The sequence below is a fragment of the Halictus rubicundus genome, chromosome 7 (genome assembly GCF_050948215.1).
Source record: "Halictus rubicundus isolate RS-2024b chromosome 7, iyHalRubi1_principal, whole genome shotgun sequence".
Taxonomy (NCBI): domain Eukaryota; kingdom Metazoa; phylum Arthropoda; class Insecta; order Hymenoptera; family Halictidae; genus Halictus; species Halictus rubicundus.
In genome coordinates this window covers 12,727,059-12,749,031 of record NC_135155.1, presented here as the reverse complement: position 1 = coordinate 12,749,031, position 21,973 = coordinate 12,727,059, and the positions used below count along the sequence as shown (strand labels likewise).

General features: G+C 41.4%; 2 protein-coding genes across 2 annotated transcripts in view; both read left to right on the top strand.

Annotated features, from left to right (window-relative positions):
- Positions 1-2,741: 2,741 nt before the first annotated feature.
- LOC143355517 (dynein axonemal heavy chain 1-like) lies at positions 2,742-4,038 on the top strand. Its single transcript, XM_076790376.1, has 2 exons — positions 2,742-3,040; positions 3,518-4,038. The coding sequence occupies exons 1-2, from the start codon at positions 2,802-2,804 to the stop codon at positions 3,909-3,911; spliced, it is 633 nt and encodes a 210-aa protein (XP_076646491.1). The 5' UTR covers positions 2,742-2,801; the 3' UTR covers positions 3,912-4,038.
- A 642-nt stretch (positions 4,039-4,680) lies between these two features.
- LOC143355506 (dynein axonemal heavy chain 1) overlaps positions 4,681-21,973 on the top strand; it is a 114,290-nt gene continuing 96,997 nt past the window's right edge. The window contains exons 1-18 of the mRNA XM_076790344.1: positions 4,681-4,847; positions 5,345-5,692; positions 6,680-6,895; positions 7,189-7,448; positions 7,753-8,224; positions 8,395-8,719; positions 9,647-9,778; positions 9,969-10,289; positions 11,137-11,314; positions 11,397-11,529; positions 12,319-12,864; positions 13,467-13,693; positions 14,316-14,558; positions 15,186-15,299; positions 15,766-16,021; positions 17,111-17,273; positions 18,033-18,143; positions 19,473-19,564. Of these exons, the coding sequence (XP_076646459.1) occupies positions 4,713-4,847; positions 5,345-5,692; positions 6,680-6,895; positions 7,189-7,448; positions 7,753-8,224; positions 8,395-8,719; positions 9,647-9,778; positions 9,969-10,289; positions 11,137-11,314; positions 11,397-11,529; positions 12,319-12,864; positions 13,467-13,693; positions 14,316-14,558; positions 15,186-15,299; positions 15,766-16,021; positions 17,111-17,273; positions 18,033-18,143; positions 19,473-19,564 (4,272 nt within the window). The 5' untranslated portion in view covers positions 4,681-4,712. The remainder of the gene's footprint in view (positions 4,848-5,344; positions 5,693-6,679; positions 6,896-7,188; positions 7,449-7,752; positions 8,225-8,394; positions 8,720-9,646; positions 9,779-9,968; positions 10,290-11,136; positions 11,315-11,396; positions 11,530-12,318; positions 12,865-13,466; positions 13,694-14,315; positions 14,559-15,185; positions 15,300-15,765; positions 16,022-17,110; positions 17,274-18,032; positions 18,144-19,472; positions 19,565-21,973) is intronic.

Below are 21,973 nucleotides of genomic sequence, written 5' to 3'. Positions count from 1 at the left end.
TTTTCTTACAAGATGAAGTCTTTGACCATCTAGTCGTGGGTGGTGAAAATAAAAAGTGCACTTAGTGTAAGTGAGACTCTGTTCGGTCCTTGAAGTGGTTGTAAATGGGAGAGAGAAAGTGCTAGTCAGCGCTAGGGAGAAATCACTGACTTTCGCTAAACTGTGTGTGCGAAGGAGACTGTGCAAAGTCAGGGTTGAAGCGGGTGTAAGGAAGAACCCACTAGTCTAAGGGTGACTATGCGTGCAAGGGAGAACACACAGGGTCTGAGTTGATCGTAGGTGTGAGAGAGAACGCACTAGTCTAGAGATGACTGTGCGAGGGAGAACACGTTGACTCTGAGTTGTCCGCAGGTGTGAGAGAGAACGCGCTAAGTCAGGGTTGACTGTCGGTATTCAAGAGAGCGCGTAGGGTCTGTATTGACCATTGGTATAGGGGAAAGTGCTGACTGTTGATATAAAGGGGAGCGTGTCGGCTGTAGGTAAGCATAGCGACTATGGGTAAGCAGAAATAAAAAAAAAAGGAAGGATGAAAAAAGGAAGGATAAAAAAAAGGAAGGAAGGAAGAAGGATTTTGTTTTTCGCATGCGAATCATGTGCGGAACATACAGGAAACATGCGCGAGACATACGCGGAACGTGCGTGAAAATCTGTCTGAAAATCTCTCGTCGCTGCCCAGGTTCTGTTCCATGCTAAAAAAGGGGATGTCACAAAAGTAGGAACGCCGAAACTCCGGTCTTGAGCACTCTCATATCCTCTCTGCATTTATTATAGTTATAGGGTTCTATTTCATCGGTATTTCCGACCGTGATATACGAAACCCCAAATGGTGATTGGTCTACTGTCGGTGCCTATTCCTCATCTGTGGATATACCTCGTTATTGTTACCGTCAGTAGGTAATGTGTGGTTAACAGTTTGAGCGTTTCGTCGCTTCGTGAATTGGCGGTGTACAGACGTTTGAACGGAGCAAACGATTCTTGCGAGTACTTACATTGTGTCGTATGTCAAGTGCGGCAAGAATCCTTTGCGAGAATATATTCAGAATTAACTAGAACTAGATGAATAAAAAATAATATTTCAATGTTTTATTGTTGTGCTTTTTTAACGTTTCAGGGCTAAAATGAAATCTGAAAGATCACTATTTATGATGGGCCCATTTGTGGCAATAAAAAATTCGATATCTTGTAAACAAATCGATAAAACTTGATTGACAGTTCCGTAAAAATCGACTCAATTTTTATAAGTACTTTGAGTTAATTGTAGAATGTATTGCCGTAGGAATTTTGAACATTCGAGGGCTCAAATTAAAGGTGGAGAATTGCACTTTGTGATAAGGGCATTTTAGGGTAAAACATGATCATGATATTATGTCAAAAAATCGACTTTTTGAGCCATCGATATTCATACTGAAGTACACTAATTGCAGAAACATTCGTCGTTGACATTAGACAACTTTACAGTTGCAAAAATTTGTAACGACGTCGAGGTTAAATCGTTATTATTTAATATAAATGATGTACTAGAGAATGTAATATTTTCAACATTAATGCATTATTTAATATAAAGTATATACTAGATAACGTAATATTTTTAACATTAATACATTTACAGTGTGCTTTCAGTTAATTAGTATCGTACAGGATTAAGAATATGGAGAAGAGGTTCAGAAAACGAGGTTATTATTCAGAAATCATTACAGGTAAGAATTGTTTATTATCACAGCAATTAACGACGTTACAATTTTCCAAATCATATCATTGTATAATGTTTTTATTTATTTTTTCCTTTCTACACTTACCGTTGTAATTGAATGAAATGAAAGAATGAGGGATGAAGATACACATAAGATTGTTCATAGCACAATCCAGTGACAAAACTTGTATCTCTAATAATTATTTTTCCATGAAACTTTTACCTATGATTTCAGTCAAGAAATACATACAATACAAATACAATACAATACAAATGATGAAATTTTACTTCCAAAAATTTAAACGTTGCGCAGGTACAAGGCAACATCCGGTGAAACCGGAAGTGTTTCTACCAGACATCGCACCAAGGAGAAGAAAACTTGCTTGGCAGGTGCTCACAGAGCACCATAGCGCTAATGTTCAACATTTACACGATCCGACGACGTATCAGTTTCTCGGTGAAGCTAAAAGATGGATGAGCTTCGACGAGGATCGATCGATCGTGAGCAGAAATACATAGAACTTTTCTATCTGGACCTGGTGCTTAACATACACTCTTTCTACATGGATTAACATTTTATAAACGAATACATTCTAACTTGAATAAAAACTTCAATGTATGCATACAGCAAGTAATTCATTTTCATTCCATGACGAACATACCCGTCACATTGAGCTAGGAAAAGCGAAACGAGACAGTTTTAAATGTTTTACTTTTCACATTGATCACACTTCGATTTTGTTTATTCGTTTTCTTTTTCTTTTCGTCTTTATCTCAAAGCATTTTTCGATGTCTGAAAATTGTGGATACATTCTAATTTTCTAAAACATGTCAATGTAGGTAGCAGGCAAGTAATTTTTACTCGTCAGACACAGCAAACAAAAGAATAGAGGAATTATAATAAGATAGAAGGCTCTATTCTGTCTCTATACAAAACACCGTTTCTCCAATGTCGCGAAAGCGCTGGAAACGTTTGTGCAGCTTTGGAAGCGTTGGGATCGTTTGTGCAGCTTTCCGCATTGAGGTTTCTCTGATGCGCAACGAAGCTTGAAAGAATTCTTTTTTTTCCGTACAGTCGTTCCCGGCGGAGACGTTCACGCCAAAAGTACAGATGGAGTTAAACGTCGAACCGAAGCGGTTGCCGAGGAACATTGAAATGGAAAGGAGACGCAAACTATACCGAAGCTTGAGGGTCGAGGATGCTTTGGAAGCGATCGGTATTAAGTCCAAGGACGTGCTACCACCGTCCGCCATTCTGCCGCTGCTGACACGGGAAGAAACTAATGGTTTATTTAGCACAGTTCATATCTTGCCGTTGGATTTGTTCGATGACGAGGAATACGACTGCAGGTACGGTAAAATGACAAATTTTCATTGTCGATTGTAACGTGTAGAGGGAAACTGTGAACATATAAAAGAATCGCTAAGGGAACACAGAAAGATAAAAAGATAGAGCAAGATAAAGAGATAAGGAGATAGCAAGATAGAAAGATAGAGCGGTGGAAAATTAACAGGATAAGGAAATAGAGAGGTGGAAATAAATAGGGACAGCAATACAGTTAAGTAGCTAGATAAAAAAAATAGTAATATGGCAAGTCAGAGAGATAGAGCGGTAAAAAACTAGCAGGATATGAAAATACAGGGCAATATACAGAGATAGCAATAGAAAGAACGAAAAAAGAGAATGGAGTAATCAAAGAAATAAATGTAGTTGAAGAAAAGAAATTGCGAAGCGGCGACACGCTGCCTTTTCACGAGGATAATAAGATGATATCAATGCTTCGTCACGAATGCATTATGCTTTCACAATGCTTTCAATTGGCGTAGGACGATCGAGGATTGGTTGAACCTCGGCATAATCGACGGGAAAAGGTCTCCTTTGCCCGCGACTGTCTTCGTCCCAACGTTCCAGGAGGAGGAACGGAAGTTCGACAAGGCGAGCCACATGCTGGAAAATTTGTTCTCCTGGTGCAACGCGGCCGTGACCGACTATAACTATGATACTAAATTATGGTCGGTGATCACGTTGGACAGCAGGAAACGGAGGTACTCGATCCCGAGAATCTACATCCGGTTTTACGCGGAAGATCCGAGGATCTTCGCAAACAGAATGGCTGTGGCCATTGAGAACAGGAGAATTGCTGAAGAATCTATAAAGTTGGTAACATTGTTTTTGTTTAGTCACTATTATAGTCAACATTCTTTGGACTCTTCTGAATAAGATACCGCATTCTGAATAAAATGTAACTATAGTTTTTCTTCTTTCGATTTATTTTCGGGATTTCTCGTTTAGGTATAATTTCTATTTGGACTGCATGAAACTAGATGGCATGCAATCTATGACTGAAGCTGAAAAGGACGCCATTGTTCAGAAATCTTTGACCCGAAGAGACATGAAGTTCAATAAGAAAGTTATGTCAGCTGTACGTAGCTTCGTTTCTTTTAGACCATGTCACTTATTTCTTTTGCATGATTAAAAAAAAAAAAGTATGGTTATTGACAATTGTTGAAGAAAGATCTACTCTGTCGCGTGGTACAGTCCGATTTCGCTTGGGACTCTTAATTTTCAAAATAAATTGAACAATGTAGGGAAAAATCGAGATAAACGCGCCTAGACAAAGGTATCGCTATTTTTGTACTAACGAAACTGATTCTAGGCGGTAGCTTTTATCGATTTCACGTCAAGGTAATCCAAAGCACCGTGACTGGCTCGAACTTCCCTAATTATCTAAATCTCGTCGTTGATACGATCGGCGACAAATAGTCAATTATTCTCCGGCAATTTGGAACTTTCTCCCGCGAAGATAAGAGTTCGAGTTTTATTGTCGAAGGCACGCGCCGGCGAAATAACGAAATTACAAGAGGGTGAATCTCATTTGGAAACTTTTGCTCCCTTCGTTCGATTACCTTCGCCCTCGAAGGGCATCCACCCCTCCATTAGCAAAGTCATTGGCGCTGTTGCGGATTCAACAGCGATATTTTTCAGCTGCTCGAGGAGATCTCGTTGGATTATCAACGAACGATGTGCGACATCATGTGGAGGCGAATGATCGAGCGGAACCCGGAACTGTTTAAGTTCATCACGTGGACGCCGAGCGTCGAGCCGGAGAGGATTCCTAAACAGGGGAAGATCAATACTGGCATGAAGAATTTTCAAGTAAACTCTTCTCTATTCTGAAGCGCTTCTGCATCTGTTTTTCTGGTTTTTTTCCGGTTCGCACTTCTGGTTTTCGAGAAAGTCAAGTTTGATATAGACACACACACATTTCGTAGTTTCAAGAAGTTTTATACTGTGACAGTAACAGTAATTGTATTCTAACTGGTACGGGAGTACTCTCTGGTTACTCGCGAGCCATGGCTAAATTGAATTTGTTCTGAATTTTTATCTGTTATTTCGAAGAAAGTTTGTTCGTTAAAAAGTTGAAACGTTAGTCAGCTGAAATGCAACATTCTCGAAAAAAGAAACAAAAAAGTAAAATACGCAGTTTAAAGCTGACAAACAATTAGAAGTAGACAAGGTGGACCGAGCATTTCAATGTTCCATAGGATACCATAGGAGACCTGGACAGTGAACGTGTTAATTTTATTAGCCACCGTGTTCTAAATAAAAAAGTAATTAACGCAAAGGATTAAAACAGGTGTCTGTCTGTTCAGGAAACAAAGAAGTTCTGGCACTGGTACACGCTGTACGTGATGAGAGAAGTTTACGAGGCGATGTCCTGCGTCGTGGTTGAGTGCATGTATGCGTCCGGGTTGAGCCTGTTTGCCTCGAACGTCGGCAAGACCATGAAGCTATGGGAATTCGAGGACATGCAGTACCTGGCTATCACCACAGTGGTTAAAAATCTGAAAGAGCCGTGGCTCGAGAAGATTACGCACTCCGTGAGGTTGTGTTTGAGAGACATTGGCAAGGGTTGGTTCAATCTGGATCAAAAAGTCCACGACGTTTACGATGTGATGAAGCTGCACCGTTTTATGAACCTTGCCACGCTGAGAATGCAGGTAAACTAACCGTAAAAAGAGTTATGGTATTTTCAAATTGGTTCTGTTTTATTAACTAGTGGAGGAGGTGGGAGCTCAGAAGGGTTGGTAGGTGTAATTAACTAGGATTAGTGGGAGGAACTTACGTTAAGAAGCATCGGTGAATTGAAGAATAGATGGGAGGAGTTATCGAGAATTGGTGGGCGGGGTCAGAAGGAGTTTATGGGAGGAATATTAAAGAATTACTGGAAGGGGCTAAGCAGAATTACCGGGTGAAGTTAACTAGAATCAATGGGAAGGAGGTAAGGAAAATTAACGAGGACTAATGGTATGAGCAAAGATGAATAGATTAGTGGGCGGGGCCAAGAGGAGTTTATGGCAGGGTCTAAAACATTGTGGGTATTTTAAAACGACCTGTAAATTGCGAATTCGTAAGAATATGTCTCCTTCCAGTCTTCAGCAATATTAAATTCTTATTTAGGTGGAACGAACTTTTTTTTCTGAACCTAATATTTTCAATATTTTTTAAAAAATGTACATACCTGTAAAATATAATCTTATTAGCAGATAAAAAAGCATTCAGATTCAGAAGAGATTTCAGTATACTTCCACGTTTTCCCAGCATAAATATAACATTTTCACAATCATATTTATGCTGCTTCCTGTTTCACGGACCAGACCATTTCCGCTGTATTGTACACGTGCACAGATTGGTTTGAAATAACTGCTAATAACGACATCATTAAGATAGTAAAGTCATAATAACAAAGTCAAGTATAATAATAATAATGTTATAAGGCTTCGTACACAACTGCGAACGTTTTCGAAAATATTTAACGTTTAACGAAAATAATAACGTTTTTGTGAATATTTAAACAAAATAAAGACGCTGCAAGACGTTAGAACAGGCAGCACTTAAGCTCGATCAATTTCAGTTTAATGGAATAGACTTTATTTGTGCAAAAAGACTTTTATCGCGTGGGCTCAAATGTCAAAATTTCTGTGCAGCAAGCGTTGCGAGTGATGGTGCAGAGCTCGATCTCGGTTTTCGGCGACAGTTTGGTGAATCCTGCTCTGTGCGTGTTGGGCATTGAAAAACCATACGTCTGGGGCGAGAATTTCGTCGACAGCCCCTTCAAGTCTCTCTATCAACCAATATTCAATATAGAGGTCCAAATGACCGAGAAAGAACCAGTCTACTCCACCGCGCCCGAACAGTTTGCAGTGAGTTCGTGGAAAACGCCTCAACGCGACTGCTTAAAGAAAAAATGGATTTTTTGTTGTTGCATTTGTTTAAAAATATAGAAGCTTAAAAATGCTTTCCCAAAATTTGATACTGATATTCACTGAAATAACAAAGTTACGACGATTTTGGTTGAACAATGCTTCTAATTTGTTTTCTTGGTTTTGGATGTATCTTTGTTCCGATGACGTACTAAATTTCTACAGCTAATAGTTTTCTAGAACAAGAATGTTCTATACTATTCGCGTACTTTATACGCGAATCGCCCTTTAAGGAAGCCATTGTGGAGCTGTACGACAACGCGGTGGCCAGCAGCCACCAGATTCGGCAGATACATCCGTTTCTGCTGCCGGCGCTAAAATTCCCCAATGACATCTTCCTGAGTTCGGTTGGGTTGCTCGATGAGCAGGTGTGCTGGGTACGGGAACGTTTGATGTTGGCTTATATGACGTCCTCAATTCCCCTCAATGCATACGCCGCGGAATTTAATCGATTCCTGGAGCTGTACAACCTTGACGTTGCTAAATACATTGAGTAAGTCGTAGTACGAATTTTGAGATTATTGCAGCTAGCTTAAGTTGTACTTAACACCGCCCCCGATTATTTAACTGCACTCCAATTGTACTTGGATGCACTGCATTGTGTAACTCCGCCCCGATCGCAACAAGCTCCACCCAATTATATTTAGCCCCGCCCCAGATTGTCTCTAGCTCCTCCCCAATTTTATCTAGACCTACCTGAATTGTTTCTAGCCCCGCCCCAACTCTCCTCGGTCCGTCCCATAAACTTTGAAGTTCCCTCTCCACATTTACGTCTTGAATTCTGCCTCCGTTTACAGGGAGTTCATGCAGGACGAGGACCTTACCACGGTGGACATAAAGGACACAATCACGTTCCAGTTGACGATGATGAAGAACCTCAAAGTGAAACTACCGAGCCGGATCACCATTGGTCCGTTCAGCGTGACCGTGAAACAATTGAAGCAGTTACTGATGCAGAAACGACAAGACTGCGCCACAGGGTTGCTCGAAATGCTGACGAAAAAGTTGCGCGCTGAAGTTGAGACTATTTTGGACGAGTACCGTGAGATAAGAATCAAGCTGAAGGAGCAACCGCAGAGCATCGAGCACATTTTCGAAATACGCGAGTGGATGGAAACGATACCGCTCAGGGTTCAAGAACTCGAGGGCAAGATGGATAGATTGAAACTGGACTTCGACGTGCTCGACACGTTCTGGTGGAACCTGTCCGACGAGGACTTCGAGGCCAAGTGGGAGGCCATCGGTTCACCTCTACAAATTCAGCTGCAGGTGAACGTTCAATGGTTTCAAGTCATTCGAATTCGTGCGAAGTTGTTCGAAATTGTTTGCCATTGTTTAAACGTGTCTCGACTTCGTTCGGAAACGCCTTCGTCCAATTTTCGTTCAATGTTCCGCGAATACTCATTCCATTTGACGAAAAATTCATTCCTTTCTCACAGGTCGAAGAAACGAACCTGCAACTCGGCGAGGAGCAAGAGAAATTCTATAGAATCCAGGTTCAGGACGAGGTCCTGCTGCTCGAAAAGATCGACACGCTGGTGGGCAACGTTCAGAACATTGGCTTGCAATCGGACATAAACCGAATACACGAGACCGCGCTCGACGTGAAACGCGTTTGGAAAGCGATGACCGAGTGTCGTGAGACGGGTCTGCTGCTGAACCAACGGCAGAAGCTGTTCGGCATGAAAGTGGCGCCCTTCGAACACCTGCAGAAGCTCATCAGGGACTTTGAGCCGTACAGAAACTTGTGGGTCACCGCATCAGGCAAGCGTTAAAGCGTCAGATGCATTTAATCGGATTCTCAGCACCTGTAATAGTGTACAGGGTGTCTCAGCTGAATGGGATAAAATATCTAAATATCTGCTTCATGTACTGTTGTTTCAAAGGGTACCTATAATGGTAAAGAAATTTCTTCTCAAGCTCATTCGTTTTACGAGATTTCAAGGTCATCTGAATCTTTCTAAACGACACCCTATATACTGTCTCTGATATTCTCTTAGTGCATGAAAAGACCAATCCAACGATCCTCACGACCATACTGTTCCGATCATTTTATGCAAAATATTTTCTCAGGGTCAACGGTATTTTTCTAACGGTGCCCTATGTATTTTCTTATATATTCTTGTAGAGCACAAAAAGACGAGTTTATCGAGTATAATGACCATTCCATTTCGATCGTTCAATCACCAGATATTTGTGTCTGAAAGCATCTGTTATGTTACCTTTCAGATGCAAATATCTTGAGATTGAGTGATCGAAACGGCATGGTCATTGTACTCTTCGGACTTGTCTTTTTGCGCTCTACAAGAATATCTAAGAAAATACATAGGCTGTCACTAAAAAAATTATACCGATGACTTTGAGAAAAGATTTTTGCACCGTTACATATACTCCTTCGGAAACTTTGCTCGGAGAAATTATCTCCAACAACGGTAAACGAACGAACGTGATATTACTTGAGAAACCCTGTATATGGATATGAAATGCGATAAGACTCGGCACGGAAGCCGCGCAGGACGACAGTAATTAATTTTCTTTTTCATTTTTCTTCTTTGTGTGTATGGCGCAAGGATTCCAGGGGTTCGAATATCTCGTGAGAAACAGGTGTTTCTTCGTTCCTCCGAGAGACTGCAATCACCGTGGTTGCTGCACTCGTATGACTCTTCGGTATTGATTCGTTGAACTTGGTAGATTGGCTGAAATGGCACGAGGTGTGGATGGACAATCCCCTGATGAACGTAGACGGCAGCCAAGTGGATGCCCTCGCTACCGATATGTATCGGGCGATTACTCGATCCGTCAGAGCGTTCCAGGAACACCCCAGTACGTGAGAAATTGCTACGAAAGTAGAAGTTTCCAGCCTTAAAATAAGACCAGCTGGATCGTTATACGATATTTCACCGCCAAGTTAGAGCGGTTCGAATATAGTCCGTCTGGTCTTTCAGTCAGTGTGTAGATGTGACACGGGATCGGTGTCGTCTATATTTCAATCCGCGTTTTCATCTTTGGACAGAGGTGCAAGCTGTGGCGATATCGATTCGGGACCGTATAGACGAGTTTAAGCCATACATTGGATTGATTCAATCCCTCCGTGATCCGGGAATGAAGGATCGGCATTTCGAATTGCTCAGCGCGCAAACCGGCATACAAATAGCGTTGACCCCGGCAATTACGTTCAGATCCCTGTTGTTTTTCGGTATCGAACAGTTCGAGGAATTGGTCAAAACGGTGGCCGACACCGCTGCGAAAGAGTACGCCACGGAAAGGACGCTGAACAAAATGATTGCTGAATGGGAGCCGATCGTCATGGAGGTACTGCCGTACAAAACCACCGGTGAGTCTGTGGAAATAGATTGGCTCGACAGTGACGGGAACGGTATTCAATATCGTTTACGATGGTTCATTAAAAATCCATCCGAACGAGACTTTTATGAGGGCTACGCTCTTTCCGCGCTTTTTTAACTCTGTAGAGATGAAAAATGTGAACGTGTTCGAGCTGCAAGCTTGCGATGAAAGTGGGCGGGCTTGACGAGAGTTAGAGGCGGGGCTACGTAGGGGAATTTGTGGGAGGGGGTTAGGAGAAGTATATGGCGGGGTTAACTTTCTAACGCTTGTTGTTATACATATCCGACGAATACGAAATGTTTTCTATTTATAAATTCTTTATTCAAAACGGATTCTAAATAATCTATAGTCGCTCTAATTTAATTGATACGTGTTCTGCGTCGACTGGAAGCAAACACTGTGGCAATTTCATTTCATTGGGTCATCTAAATTAATAAATTGACGTGAGAAGCAATGAGTTCCTTTATTAGAAAAATTTGTAATTGGGGTATTAAAGAAAACTGGTGCAGGAGGTTAATGAGACTCGATGGGTTGATACAGAAACAGGTTTGACGGGAGGGATTAGGAACCAATGAGGACCGGTGGGAGGAGCTTCGCGAACCCAGCATGAAATACTTCAATTTTCAATGTCCACTACGCGAGAAGAAGTTACTTTGTCAATTCAAAGAATGTTTTTTCAAATTCAAAGTTCTATGATGATCGCCGAGGAAATATTACAGATTCGAAGAAAGATCTGAATTTATCAGAGTATATTAGTACCGTTCGGTAGACAAAGCGGAAGGCAAACACGTCGAAAAGAATGTCGTTGCGGCAGGTCCCTCTTTCTCGATTCGTAGGTACATACATTATAAAAGTTTCGGAGGAGACGATGATGCTGCTGGATAACCACATCCTCGGCGTACAGCAACTCAGTTTCAGCCCTCTGAAAACCGCTTTCGAGGACGAGATCAACGAATGGGAGACCAAGCTGAAGTTAACCCAGGAAGTGCTCCTCCTCTGGATGGAGGTTCAGAGGTGAAAGACGGTTACCTGGGATCCGTCCCAAAGGGGAATCGCGGTTAAATATTTGGCGGGCGATAACGGAAATTGTTTGCAGAGAGTGGATGTACTTGGAGCCAATATTTACGTCTGAAGATATCAGCACACAATTACCCTCCGAAGCGAGAAAATACAACGCCATGGAACGAAACTGGAGGCGGATTATGAAAAACGCGCACGACCGCCCTTACGTAAGTCCCGATTCCAGATTGGAGTTACGTAATTCAATTTCTCTGCTTGGCTGACTTGACGAGAGCAGCACTGACGGAAGCGTATCGAATTTCCAGAACATCCTCAGTCGGGCATATCTTTTTCAATATTTTCATTAAGTATCGAACGAAACCCGGAGAAAAATAAAAATTGTTTTCCAACCATCGTTTACATAGAGGAACAAATTTTTTTCAGTGGAGAACTCGGGAGCTGGACAGCGAAAGGAAAAAAGTTGAATTCATGCTCTGTTAGATAAACGACTACGAGTGAATTCTCGTTAGGAGTCAGTTGCGCGGTTCTGGCGACTGACTCTTAGACGAAATCTGAAGTTCTCGCCGAGCGTCGCATTCGAAATACACAGGGCACGCTGGAAACCTAAGAGTCACATCCGTTTATAAGTCATAAGCCTATGACTACTAACCGATAGTGACAAGAAGAGTGAGAAAATGTCTTTCTCCGATACAATGTTGCACGTAGCTCGAGAGACGGCTCTCGAGCTTTGGCCCGTCACCGCGGTGGCGTGGGTAGTTCCACTGACTCCAAATCGTAAGGTTGGCACTGACTCGTAACGAGAATTCACTGTAGACACTTCCCTGATATTTTGCCGTATCTTCGAATCGAATTGATGCTTTTGCTTGAAAAAACTATTGCACCTTCTCGAAACACACGTTAGAAAGTCCTTCCTTGAAGAAATTCCCACAGATCATCTGTGTCACGTGCTATGAGTCTCGCAAGGAATTTTGTTAATAATTGCCTGTTTTTGGGAGCAGATCATCAAGATATGTCCGGACAGGGTCCTGCTGGAGAGTCTGCAGGAGTGCCAGAGCCTGCTGGAGGTGGTACACAAGGGTCTAGCGAATTATTTGGAAGTGAAACGTCGCGCGTTTCCGCGGTTCTACTTCCTAAGTGACGAGGAGCTGTTGGAGATCCTGGCGCAGGCTAGGAACGTGCACGCGGTGCAGCCGCACCTCCGCAAGTGTTTCGAGAACATTCAGATGGTCCGGTTCGAGCAAGATCTTCAGATCACGAGGATGTACTCTGCGGAGGGCGAGGAGGTCATCCTGAGGCCACCGATGTATCCCGAGAGAAGCGTCGAGTTTTGGCTCGGCGAACTCGAACGAGTGATGCGCAACACCATCCGAGAGATCATTCACGACGCTCTTCAGCTGGTGGAGATCAGCCCGCGGAAACAGTGGGTTTACATGTGGCCTGGACAGGTGACCCTTTGTTGCGGCCAGGCCTACTGGACAGCGCACGTTGAAGAAGCCATCCGCGGGAACCGACTTCGTCAGTATTACCAGGAGATGCTGGGTCATGTATGTTTGCTTTATCCTCTCTGATTTATACATTTATTTTCTTCCTTTGTCTAGGTTGTATCTCGCGGTTATTTGTCATCATTTACGGTTAATTTATGAGAGCGACGTAACGTATATCTTAATGTTCAGGTCGTTTTTCATTCCATGTAGACCTACGTTTGTTAGATTCTGCTACCGTCACGGCCCATGGTGTCAAATATTAATGGAGATAAATTGCTTCTTTGCGTTTCTAAGATTTCTGAAACGGTGGCTAAACTAGTTCATCAGTCCATCAATCTATCAATCTATCCAACAATCCATCCATGAAACCATCAATTCATCAATCCATCATTCCATCAATCTATCAATCCATAATTCCATCCATCCATCCATCCATCCATATACCAATTCAATCAATCTATTAACCAGTCAATCAATCAATCAATTTATCGATTTGTGAATGAATCAATTCATCGGTCCGACTATCGATTAATCGATCAATTCAGCAATCTTTCAATCGATTGATTCTGTACAAAATAATACAATGTACTAAAGCGATATTAGCATATTTGTTTATTGTACACACATCTCGTTCCTTGTCACGAAACGACGTTCACTCTTAGCTAGACGATCTGCGCGAATTAGTCCGTGGCCATCAAACGGAGATACAAAGACTGATGCTGGAAGCGGTGATCACGATTGAAGTACACGCGAGGGATGTCACGCACAAGCTGATCGAGGAGGGCGTATCGAATGTAAACGATTTCGATTGGATATCGCAGCTGCGGTATTACTTGGTGGATGACACTGATCTGAAAGTGAGGGCTGTCAACGCCGAATTCCCATATGGGTAAGTCGTGTCTGAACAGATGTTTCTACCTGTACAACGACTTCTCTCTGAACTAATTCGTTGCCTGCCAGAATCTCGAAAAAGTAGAAACGAATGCAAATTAGCGTGCGAGCCACGAAAGACTCCTAACATATTACATCAGGGGTATTCGAAAGTGATGCCATTTTTCTCAGATTTCATAAACATTGCCATCCTATTCACGGATGTGATTTTTCGGTAAATTTATCAAACAACGTAGCGATGAATTCGCCAGTTTATTAATCTAGCTAGCCGTGTACCAATCTGTTGATTAGTCTATTAAATACTACGTTAGTCGGTCCACCAATTCATGAATCCATCAATCTATACACTAATCAATAAATCAATGTATCAATGCATTTGCTAACCATTTATCAGCCAGTTTATCAGTCAATCAATCTATCAATTTATCAACCGATAAATCAGAAACAGAATAGAATTGTTCGAAGTCTTATGAAACGACATTGCTTATGGCTACCACTATCGCACATCTTTTTTATTTCATTGATTTGTCACTCCCAGAAACTTTTCCATTTGTCATTTCGATTATGCCAGGATTTGTAGACTGCTTTTGTTGGAGCCGTTTTGGTCTTGCTTGTTGAAGGTACGAGTATCTGGGCAATACTGGCAGGCTGGTGATCACACCCCTAACCGATCGATGCTACCTGACCTTGACAGGTGCTTTACACTTGAAATTTGGCGGTGCGCCTGCAGGCCCAGCCGGAACCGGTAAAACGGAAACAACGAAAGATCTCGCGAAAGCATTCGCGATCCAATGCGTGGTGTTCAACTGCTCCGACCAGTTGGACTTCATGTCCATGGGCAAGTTCTTCAAGGGTCTCGCCAGGTAACATTGTTGTTGACTCGTCGTCAGCCACAGGTATCATTCTCACGTATAACCCTTCGGGGACGACGATGGATTATGAGTTTGCTTCTGTATGATCCCAGTTACATGATGCTACAGTTGCTACGATAAATTCTTGATGATTTAGACTTTTTGATATTTTCCCCAGCTGTCTTTAAATTCTAGAAATGATGCGTGAAAACATATCGCATCTGATATTCTGCAATTCTGCAATCAATTTTAAAATATTCTATAAAATATTTCACATTTTAAAATATCCTACATTTTCTATGTTTCTATATTTTAAAATTTTCTATAAAATATTCCATAAAATATTCTGTATCTTAAAATACAGAATCAGTACGGCATACTGATGTCTGGTCCGACTGGTACGTTTGGAAAATCATTATTCAAGCGCAGTCACGCTCTTTATGTTCGAACGGGTGGACTCGAACGAAAAAATCCCATTGTCATTCTATGGGTGAACGTTTTTCCGCCACCATGCTTTCGTCGGCGGATCGAATATCAAAAGCCGGCAAAGTTTACGGGCAAACAAGCGAGAACCTGATAGCCAATTTAAACATGACTAACACGCGATCGATAAATGCGATTCCGTTCGACGAATTTCAGCTCCGGCGCGTGGGCGTGTTTCGACGAATTCAACAGGATCGACATCGAGGTGCTCTCGGTGATCGCGCAGCAGATCATGACGATCCAACAGGCGCAACAGATGCGTGTTGACACGTGAGTTTCGAACAGCGACATGTCGGGGGATGCTCGATGTAACCTTTTCCCCGGAAAATGACCTTTCACGTTCCATGAATTCAACTTTGGCAATGAAACAGGGATTTCTAGAATCAAAGTGAAACAGTTACATGTCCAACTATTATTCGACATATTTTACAGTAATTTATCTCATTTAATTGTCGATGCATATCAGATCGTATTATGTTGTTTATTCAATAAGTTATATCAATAAGTCTACCAGTTACACCAGCAATTTCTCAGTCTATCAATTTATCAATTCATCAGGAAGCCTATCAATCTACCAATCAACCAATTAATCGATCTATAAATTAACCAACCAGCCTATCAATCTATCAATTAATCCAACCGGTCCAACAATCAAATTATCAATTAATCAATTCCACCTGCGAAAGGAATGATGTATCCGTGCACGAACAAAACGATTGGATAATTCCCGTTTCAGATTCATGTTCGAAGGGGAGGAGATCATGCTGAAGCCATCCTGCGCAGTGTTCATCACCATGAATCCCGGATACGCCGGTCGCACCGAACTTCCAGACAATCTGAAAGCCCTGTTCCGCCCCGTGGCCATGATGGTGCCAGATTACGCTTTGATTGCGGAAATTTCGCTGTTCTCTTATGGTTTCTCCGAAGCAAAGACCCTTGCAGCTAAAATAACAACTACATTCAAGCTCAGCTCCGAGCAGCTCAGCACGCAGGCAAGTGTACCGTGGAAACTCGCTTGGAACCACCTAGAGAGCTTATTGTATCATTGCTAATGGAACAACTTCCGTTCGCCAGAAACTTATTAAATATGTGAAAATGTTTGCCCTGTGAAAATTTACTTTACATCGATCCTCGCTCGAAAGGGATGTTTGACAGTCTTGGGCACGCCACGTGCATGCAGGTCTCTGCAGACTTTGCAGGACTCATGCAGGACTTTGTACTTATGTACTTATATCAGTGTCCACTTTATTCATTATGTTAAGCTCCGCTGAGAGAAAGGTCTTTCTCATCGCACATTTATCATATAAAACACAATTATAGAATTCTATGTAATTTTCAGTTGGTCCTTAATGTACAGCGTGCTCATTTCGTAAGTGTTCGTAATAGTATCTGCTCAACGAAAAGATACCATTGCAAATTAATTCAACGCAAGAAATAGTTATATTGACCAATTTCCGTGCAATTACTGTCAATTTACCCGAAATATACAGGGTGTCCATTTCGCAACTATCCAAGATAGCATCTGTTCAACAAAAGGACATCGTTGAAAATTTATTTCTTGCCAGAAATGGGTGCATTCGCCAATTTCCATGCGATTTCTGTCAAATTACCCTGAGTATACAGGGTGTCCGTTTCGAACCCCCATCAATCTCACACAACAAATTACGAAAATTCATGCGTGTCCAAGCAAAATAAATAGAAAAACTATACTTACTCTTGCTGCAATTCTAGCCAACCCTGCGATCACCATAAAAAAAACTTGATTCAGAATAATTGTCAATGCCGCCACCCTTTTTGTCGACTGGTTGAAAAAGCGAAGTTTTATTCGCCGATCAAAAGCGATCAAATATTTTCACAGCTGGGCATACACGAGGATGTTTACAATGTAAATGTAGATTCCGTTCGTCTTCGATCATTCGAAGTGTATCTGTTTCGAGCGGGCGTCCGCCATAATTCACGCGAAAGCTACGCCGACTCTCGAGAGGCCCGGCCCGAATTTATGGCAGATTCACGTTACCGTGTGTACAACAAACATCTAGACGATCGCGTCCATCATCGAGGTTTATTTTCGTCTTTGATAGGATCACTACGACTTCGGCATGCGAGCCGTGAAGACGGTGATCGCTGTGGCGGGAAATTTGAAAAGGGAACAGCCGGACCTGAACGAGCAACAGATCTGTTTACGAGCGTTGCGCGACGTGAACGTGCCCAAGTTCCTGAAAGATGATTTAACGTTGTTCAACGGTAAGCAGCTTCTGTCCAGAACTCTGTGTGTGTTAGATTTTCTCCCATTTATTTACTGTCGTACGAGGATTAGGCTGACGTCTGATCTCTCTGTTTTGCCGGGATAGATAATTTAAGAGGCGCCTGATATTTTAAGCACTGAAATAAAACGAACTCTGGGAAGTTTTATTTAGAAGAAACGTTCCGGTGAAATTCTTTGAAACGTTGTATATACAGGGTGTCTTAGCTAAATGGAATAAAACATCTAAATATCAGCTTCATTTACTGCTATATGAAAAAAAAATGTTCAGGACAAAGTAATATTGTTTTAAACGGCACAAATAATGGTAGGGAAAGTCTATTCACTAGATCATTCCTTTTACGAGATTTCTAGATCTTGCGTGTTTTGCTAATCGACACATTATATATTTCTTTTGATATTCTTTTAGAGCTTCAAAAGACGAATCCAATGGGTACCATAACCATACCATTGTGACCATTTAATCTCCAGATATTTGTATCCGAAGGAATAAAAAACTTAACTTTCAGACACAAATATCTCGAGGTCAAATGATCATAATGGTATAGTTATGGTACTCGTTGGATTTGTCTGTTGACGCTCTACAAGAATATCGAAGTTCGAGTAGCTCTTTTTCGCGGAGAAGGTCGAGTGGCTCTTTCGTGGGGAAAATTGACTAGCTCACTCACAACTGATGTCACAGACATATTGTAAAACTTTACGAAATCATGGCTCGGCTGACATAATTCCCTTGAAATCAGGCATCGTGTCGGACCTCTTCCCGCTGTTAGAAGAGAAGCAAGTGGATTACGGTGTCTTGGAGGCAGAGATACGAGCGTCGATCGTAAGAATGGGCCTCGAGGAGGTCGACGGTAAGACGTTTCCCCCATGCAAGTAAAAAATCATAAAACACAAAGCACATTCGGAAAGTCACTTTTTAGACCACTTAGCACTGCCAGCACGATTTCTCAGATATTTCCGATTATCCGACAAGAAAATGTTCCCAACAGAAGTTCATCAATATTCACATTTCTACAAATTCCAATATAAGAAATTTGAAAAAAATGAAGATCACCTCGATTTTTGAACTGTTAATATATTTTTTCGACTTTATAATAATCCAACTGGAGTCGAGACGAGTTCAACGACCTACTATACCATAACCTTTGACCTTGAAATAACACTAAAATAAATTTCGCCAGACGGGCGTTCAGCGCGCTGTTTTCATCCTCGTTAATTATGCTCGGAGAGCAGCAAATGTATAGTCTCGTTGCAGTTGACGGTCTTGTTTTGCATGTCGCGTGACGTTGCCACGCTTGAAATATTATCATGCTGTTCCTTTTTCGGTTCCAAACAGATTCCAGCCGTGTTGTTACAGCCTGCAACTGGTAGTCCATGCGTCGCTTCGAGTAAATAACGAGCGACCGTTTGTTATCCAGCTCGCGTCCCCGCTTCGATCGGACGCCTTAGCTGTAACGAACGGGTTTGTTCCCTGGCAATTAGGCTTTTAAGCGTTCCCTCGTCGAAGTAATCGCCGTGATCGCCGACAACACACCGCGGCGATCCGTGAAATTACTTCAACAAATTGTACAATTTCCGGTGTGAAACCTCTGTTCGCAAAGGCTGAATTAACTATTTGAACGAAATTTGAAAGAATTAAAGAATCATATTTTTTGTGATTTTTTATTCCCGTTTCAGGGAAAGTTGAAAGTCGAAAGTTGAAAAGCATCTTGTTGGCGGTATCTTGTTCGCTTAAACAATTTTTTTAGCACGTTCAAACATACACAATCCTATAAAACTGTACTGTTGTATTTAGAAAAGTCCACAGAATCGTTCTGCGTTTAAAATAAGCCCCTAGCTTCTATGGTTAAAAAAAAAATGGTTAAAGTTGAAAAATATCCCATGATCTTATAGTGCGTTGGCGCAGTCCTGGGTTAATCATAATTTTGAAACAAAAAATTGTTAAATTTGAGGAGTATCAAAAAGGTTTACCTTCACCTTTTATGGAGTCTATTAAACGGGTAAATGGGATGCAAACTGCATCGTGTTTGGGCTCATTTTAATCAGAAAAAAAAATGTGACGAATACGTCGTTGTATAAGTTTCGTTGGAAAGAAATCATTCGACACAAAGAGGTTTTACTATTGTATTGAATAGTTTGGTATACTCTCTCGTATTAAAAATCGGACCTATCGTTTCCAGAGTTCGTGAAGAAGGTTATCCAGCTGTACGAAACAACGGTCGTGCGACACGGATTAATGCTGGTGGGTCCAACGGGGTCGGCCAAAACAAAGGTAAGTGCCATTCGAAATCCGGGCGAACCACTCGACTTAAGTCGGTCCGTAAGAATCCTCGGTAACAGATCGTGTGGAGGCACAGTGGCTCTCAATATTTCATTCATGAATTATTTACAAAAAAAAATACGGCAGATTTCTGTTCAAGACGACAAAAAAAAAATGGTCTAAAATAAATGTGCACAAAATATCGTTACTGCGGCGGAAGAGACACGTACACAATCTATTAAAATAATTTTTTGATTGCGTTGTATACGCCATGAATTTTTATATATGTCGTTAAAAAGCAACTATGCAAGTTAACAATATTTTAATATTTTATATAACACAACTGGCACAAAATGCAGTTTTTACTTGTCAATATAGGCTTACACTAATAAGTAAAAAGCAACATTTAGCGTTACCTTCGCAATTCAGATCAATTGCAATTCCATCGAAATGTCTTTTTCACGACATACAGTGAACCAATTGTTGTAACCACTCGGAAAGATCCGAGTCGTATGGTTCACTTATAAAAAAGGTATTGTCCTGTTACGTCGGGTTGAGAACCGTTTACGCAGTCGAATATCTGAGCTGAAGTCTCCACTCTATTCGTTTTATCGACGAGTTAATGTTTCAATGAGGTGTCGAGCATATTCGTTCCACGGAAAATCCGTTTTGAAGGATTTCCACTCGGCCGTGGGAAAAGAGACAGTGGCTCGTCACGGAGACTCCGAGGTCGCCGCGACCCTGGGAAAATCGAAACCTCGTCTTCTTAATTAAAGTAGACCTGACTGATGACAGACCAAGGTCCAAGAATAACAGTAAAGTTTTCTTTTATTTTCTTACTCTGCGTAACATTGTTCTTGAGTGGGCCGATAGTTTATTGTATCTTTCGTTGGAGAAGGATAGATGTAGCCTCTTGTTCTGGCAATAAGATGACAACTTCAAAAGAAAAAGACGGGATTTTCTTGTTACGACATTGTCGTCTTACATCAAAAGAAAACTGTATTGATCACTTCACATTGTGATTCCGTTCGCCTTGTTACTTTATATTTACTTTTCTTGTGAAACTCACTTGATTGAATGTACTTGGAGTCGTTTCATTCAATTTATCGCATTACGTACGGTCGTAGAGGGATGATGCTATAAAGAGGGGATGGAAATGGTTGGATTGATCCATCGAGTTAGGCGAAACTCGTCGGAAACCGTCGCGTCACGTTTGATGAGACAACTGCGAGAGTTAAAGGGGAGTTTAAGGACTCGCTAAGGGACTAAAAGTCTTCCGAAGTCACACAACAATTCCGTCAAGCCTTCAGTAGTTTAGACTGTTTTTAGACTGCCACCTCTACGAGACTGCTCCTAACTTCACATGTTTACCTTCATTTTTGCTTTGTTCGTGGCACCGTTCGACGTATTTTAATTTCGCCTTTGTTCTACAGTTCAGAAAAACTTCGTTTTGAGACGAAGGTTTTCGGTTTTTTAAATTTTACAGTGAAAGGTCTGCGAATATTTGTTGTGTAGCATGATTCCGTGGGCTTTGCGAAATACAATGGTATACTTTTTGATAATGTTTCCAACATTTAAACGTGTTCATTAAATTTTTTAAACGAACAAGCCACGGTTATGGCAGCAATATTATAGGAAGTTTCTTGACTTTGTGAACCCAGTCTACGTTAACTGTGGAAGGTATGGCAATATTTTTTGCGCAGGATGATTCTTTGAACTCGCTTTAATATAATGCTAAACATTTCTGTAATATTTTCAGCGCTTAAAATTGTTCAACGTTGCGAACTGTACGAACGTTTCTTATGTAGAATTATTCTGTAAACTCTCCCGAATCCAACAGTTTACTTTTCAATAGCATTACGACCAATTAAAAATGTATAAAAAAGCTTCGAAGCGGTTTAAGCAGCTCCAAAGCAAATGTTATTTCCCATAATTAAGTGTATTTTAGGGTTTGAATCGTTCCAAAGCTGATTATGTGGCGCTTTTGAAAATTAGTGAGGCATAGAGCCCCGTCATGCTGTTCAAACGCGTCTTACATACTGGATAAATTTCACGAGTGCCTCGTAATCGGCTCCCCAAGGCGATTAATCAGGATCAGACGCTTGACTCTTGATGCAAAATGCTTCTAGACGAGTTAACTGCGCTTATTATGAATCACTTGATCATAAAAGCTTGCCAAATGTACAAACAAACTTTCTCTGCAACGAGACAGGGGTCAAAACGTGTCAAAATTAATACATTTTCATATGATAGTAATTTACAGCATCCAACACTTTTTTTACACGGTAGATATGTTTTTTCAAAAATCTACGGAAGATTCATACACGAGAAAAATTTTGTCGAAGTTTTTAGAGATGCTTCAGTTGGTAGCATTTTCGAGAGAAAACATGTCTTCGGTTTTCCACCTGTCGCGCCGTGTGA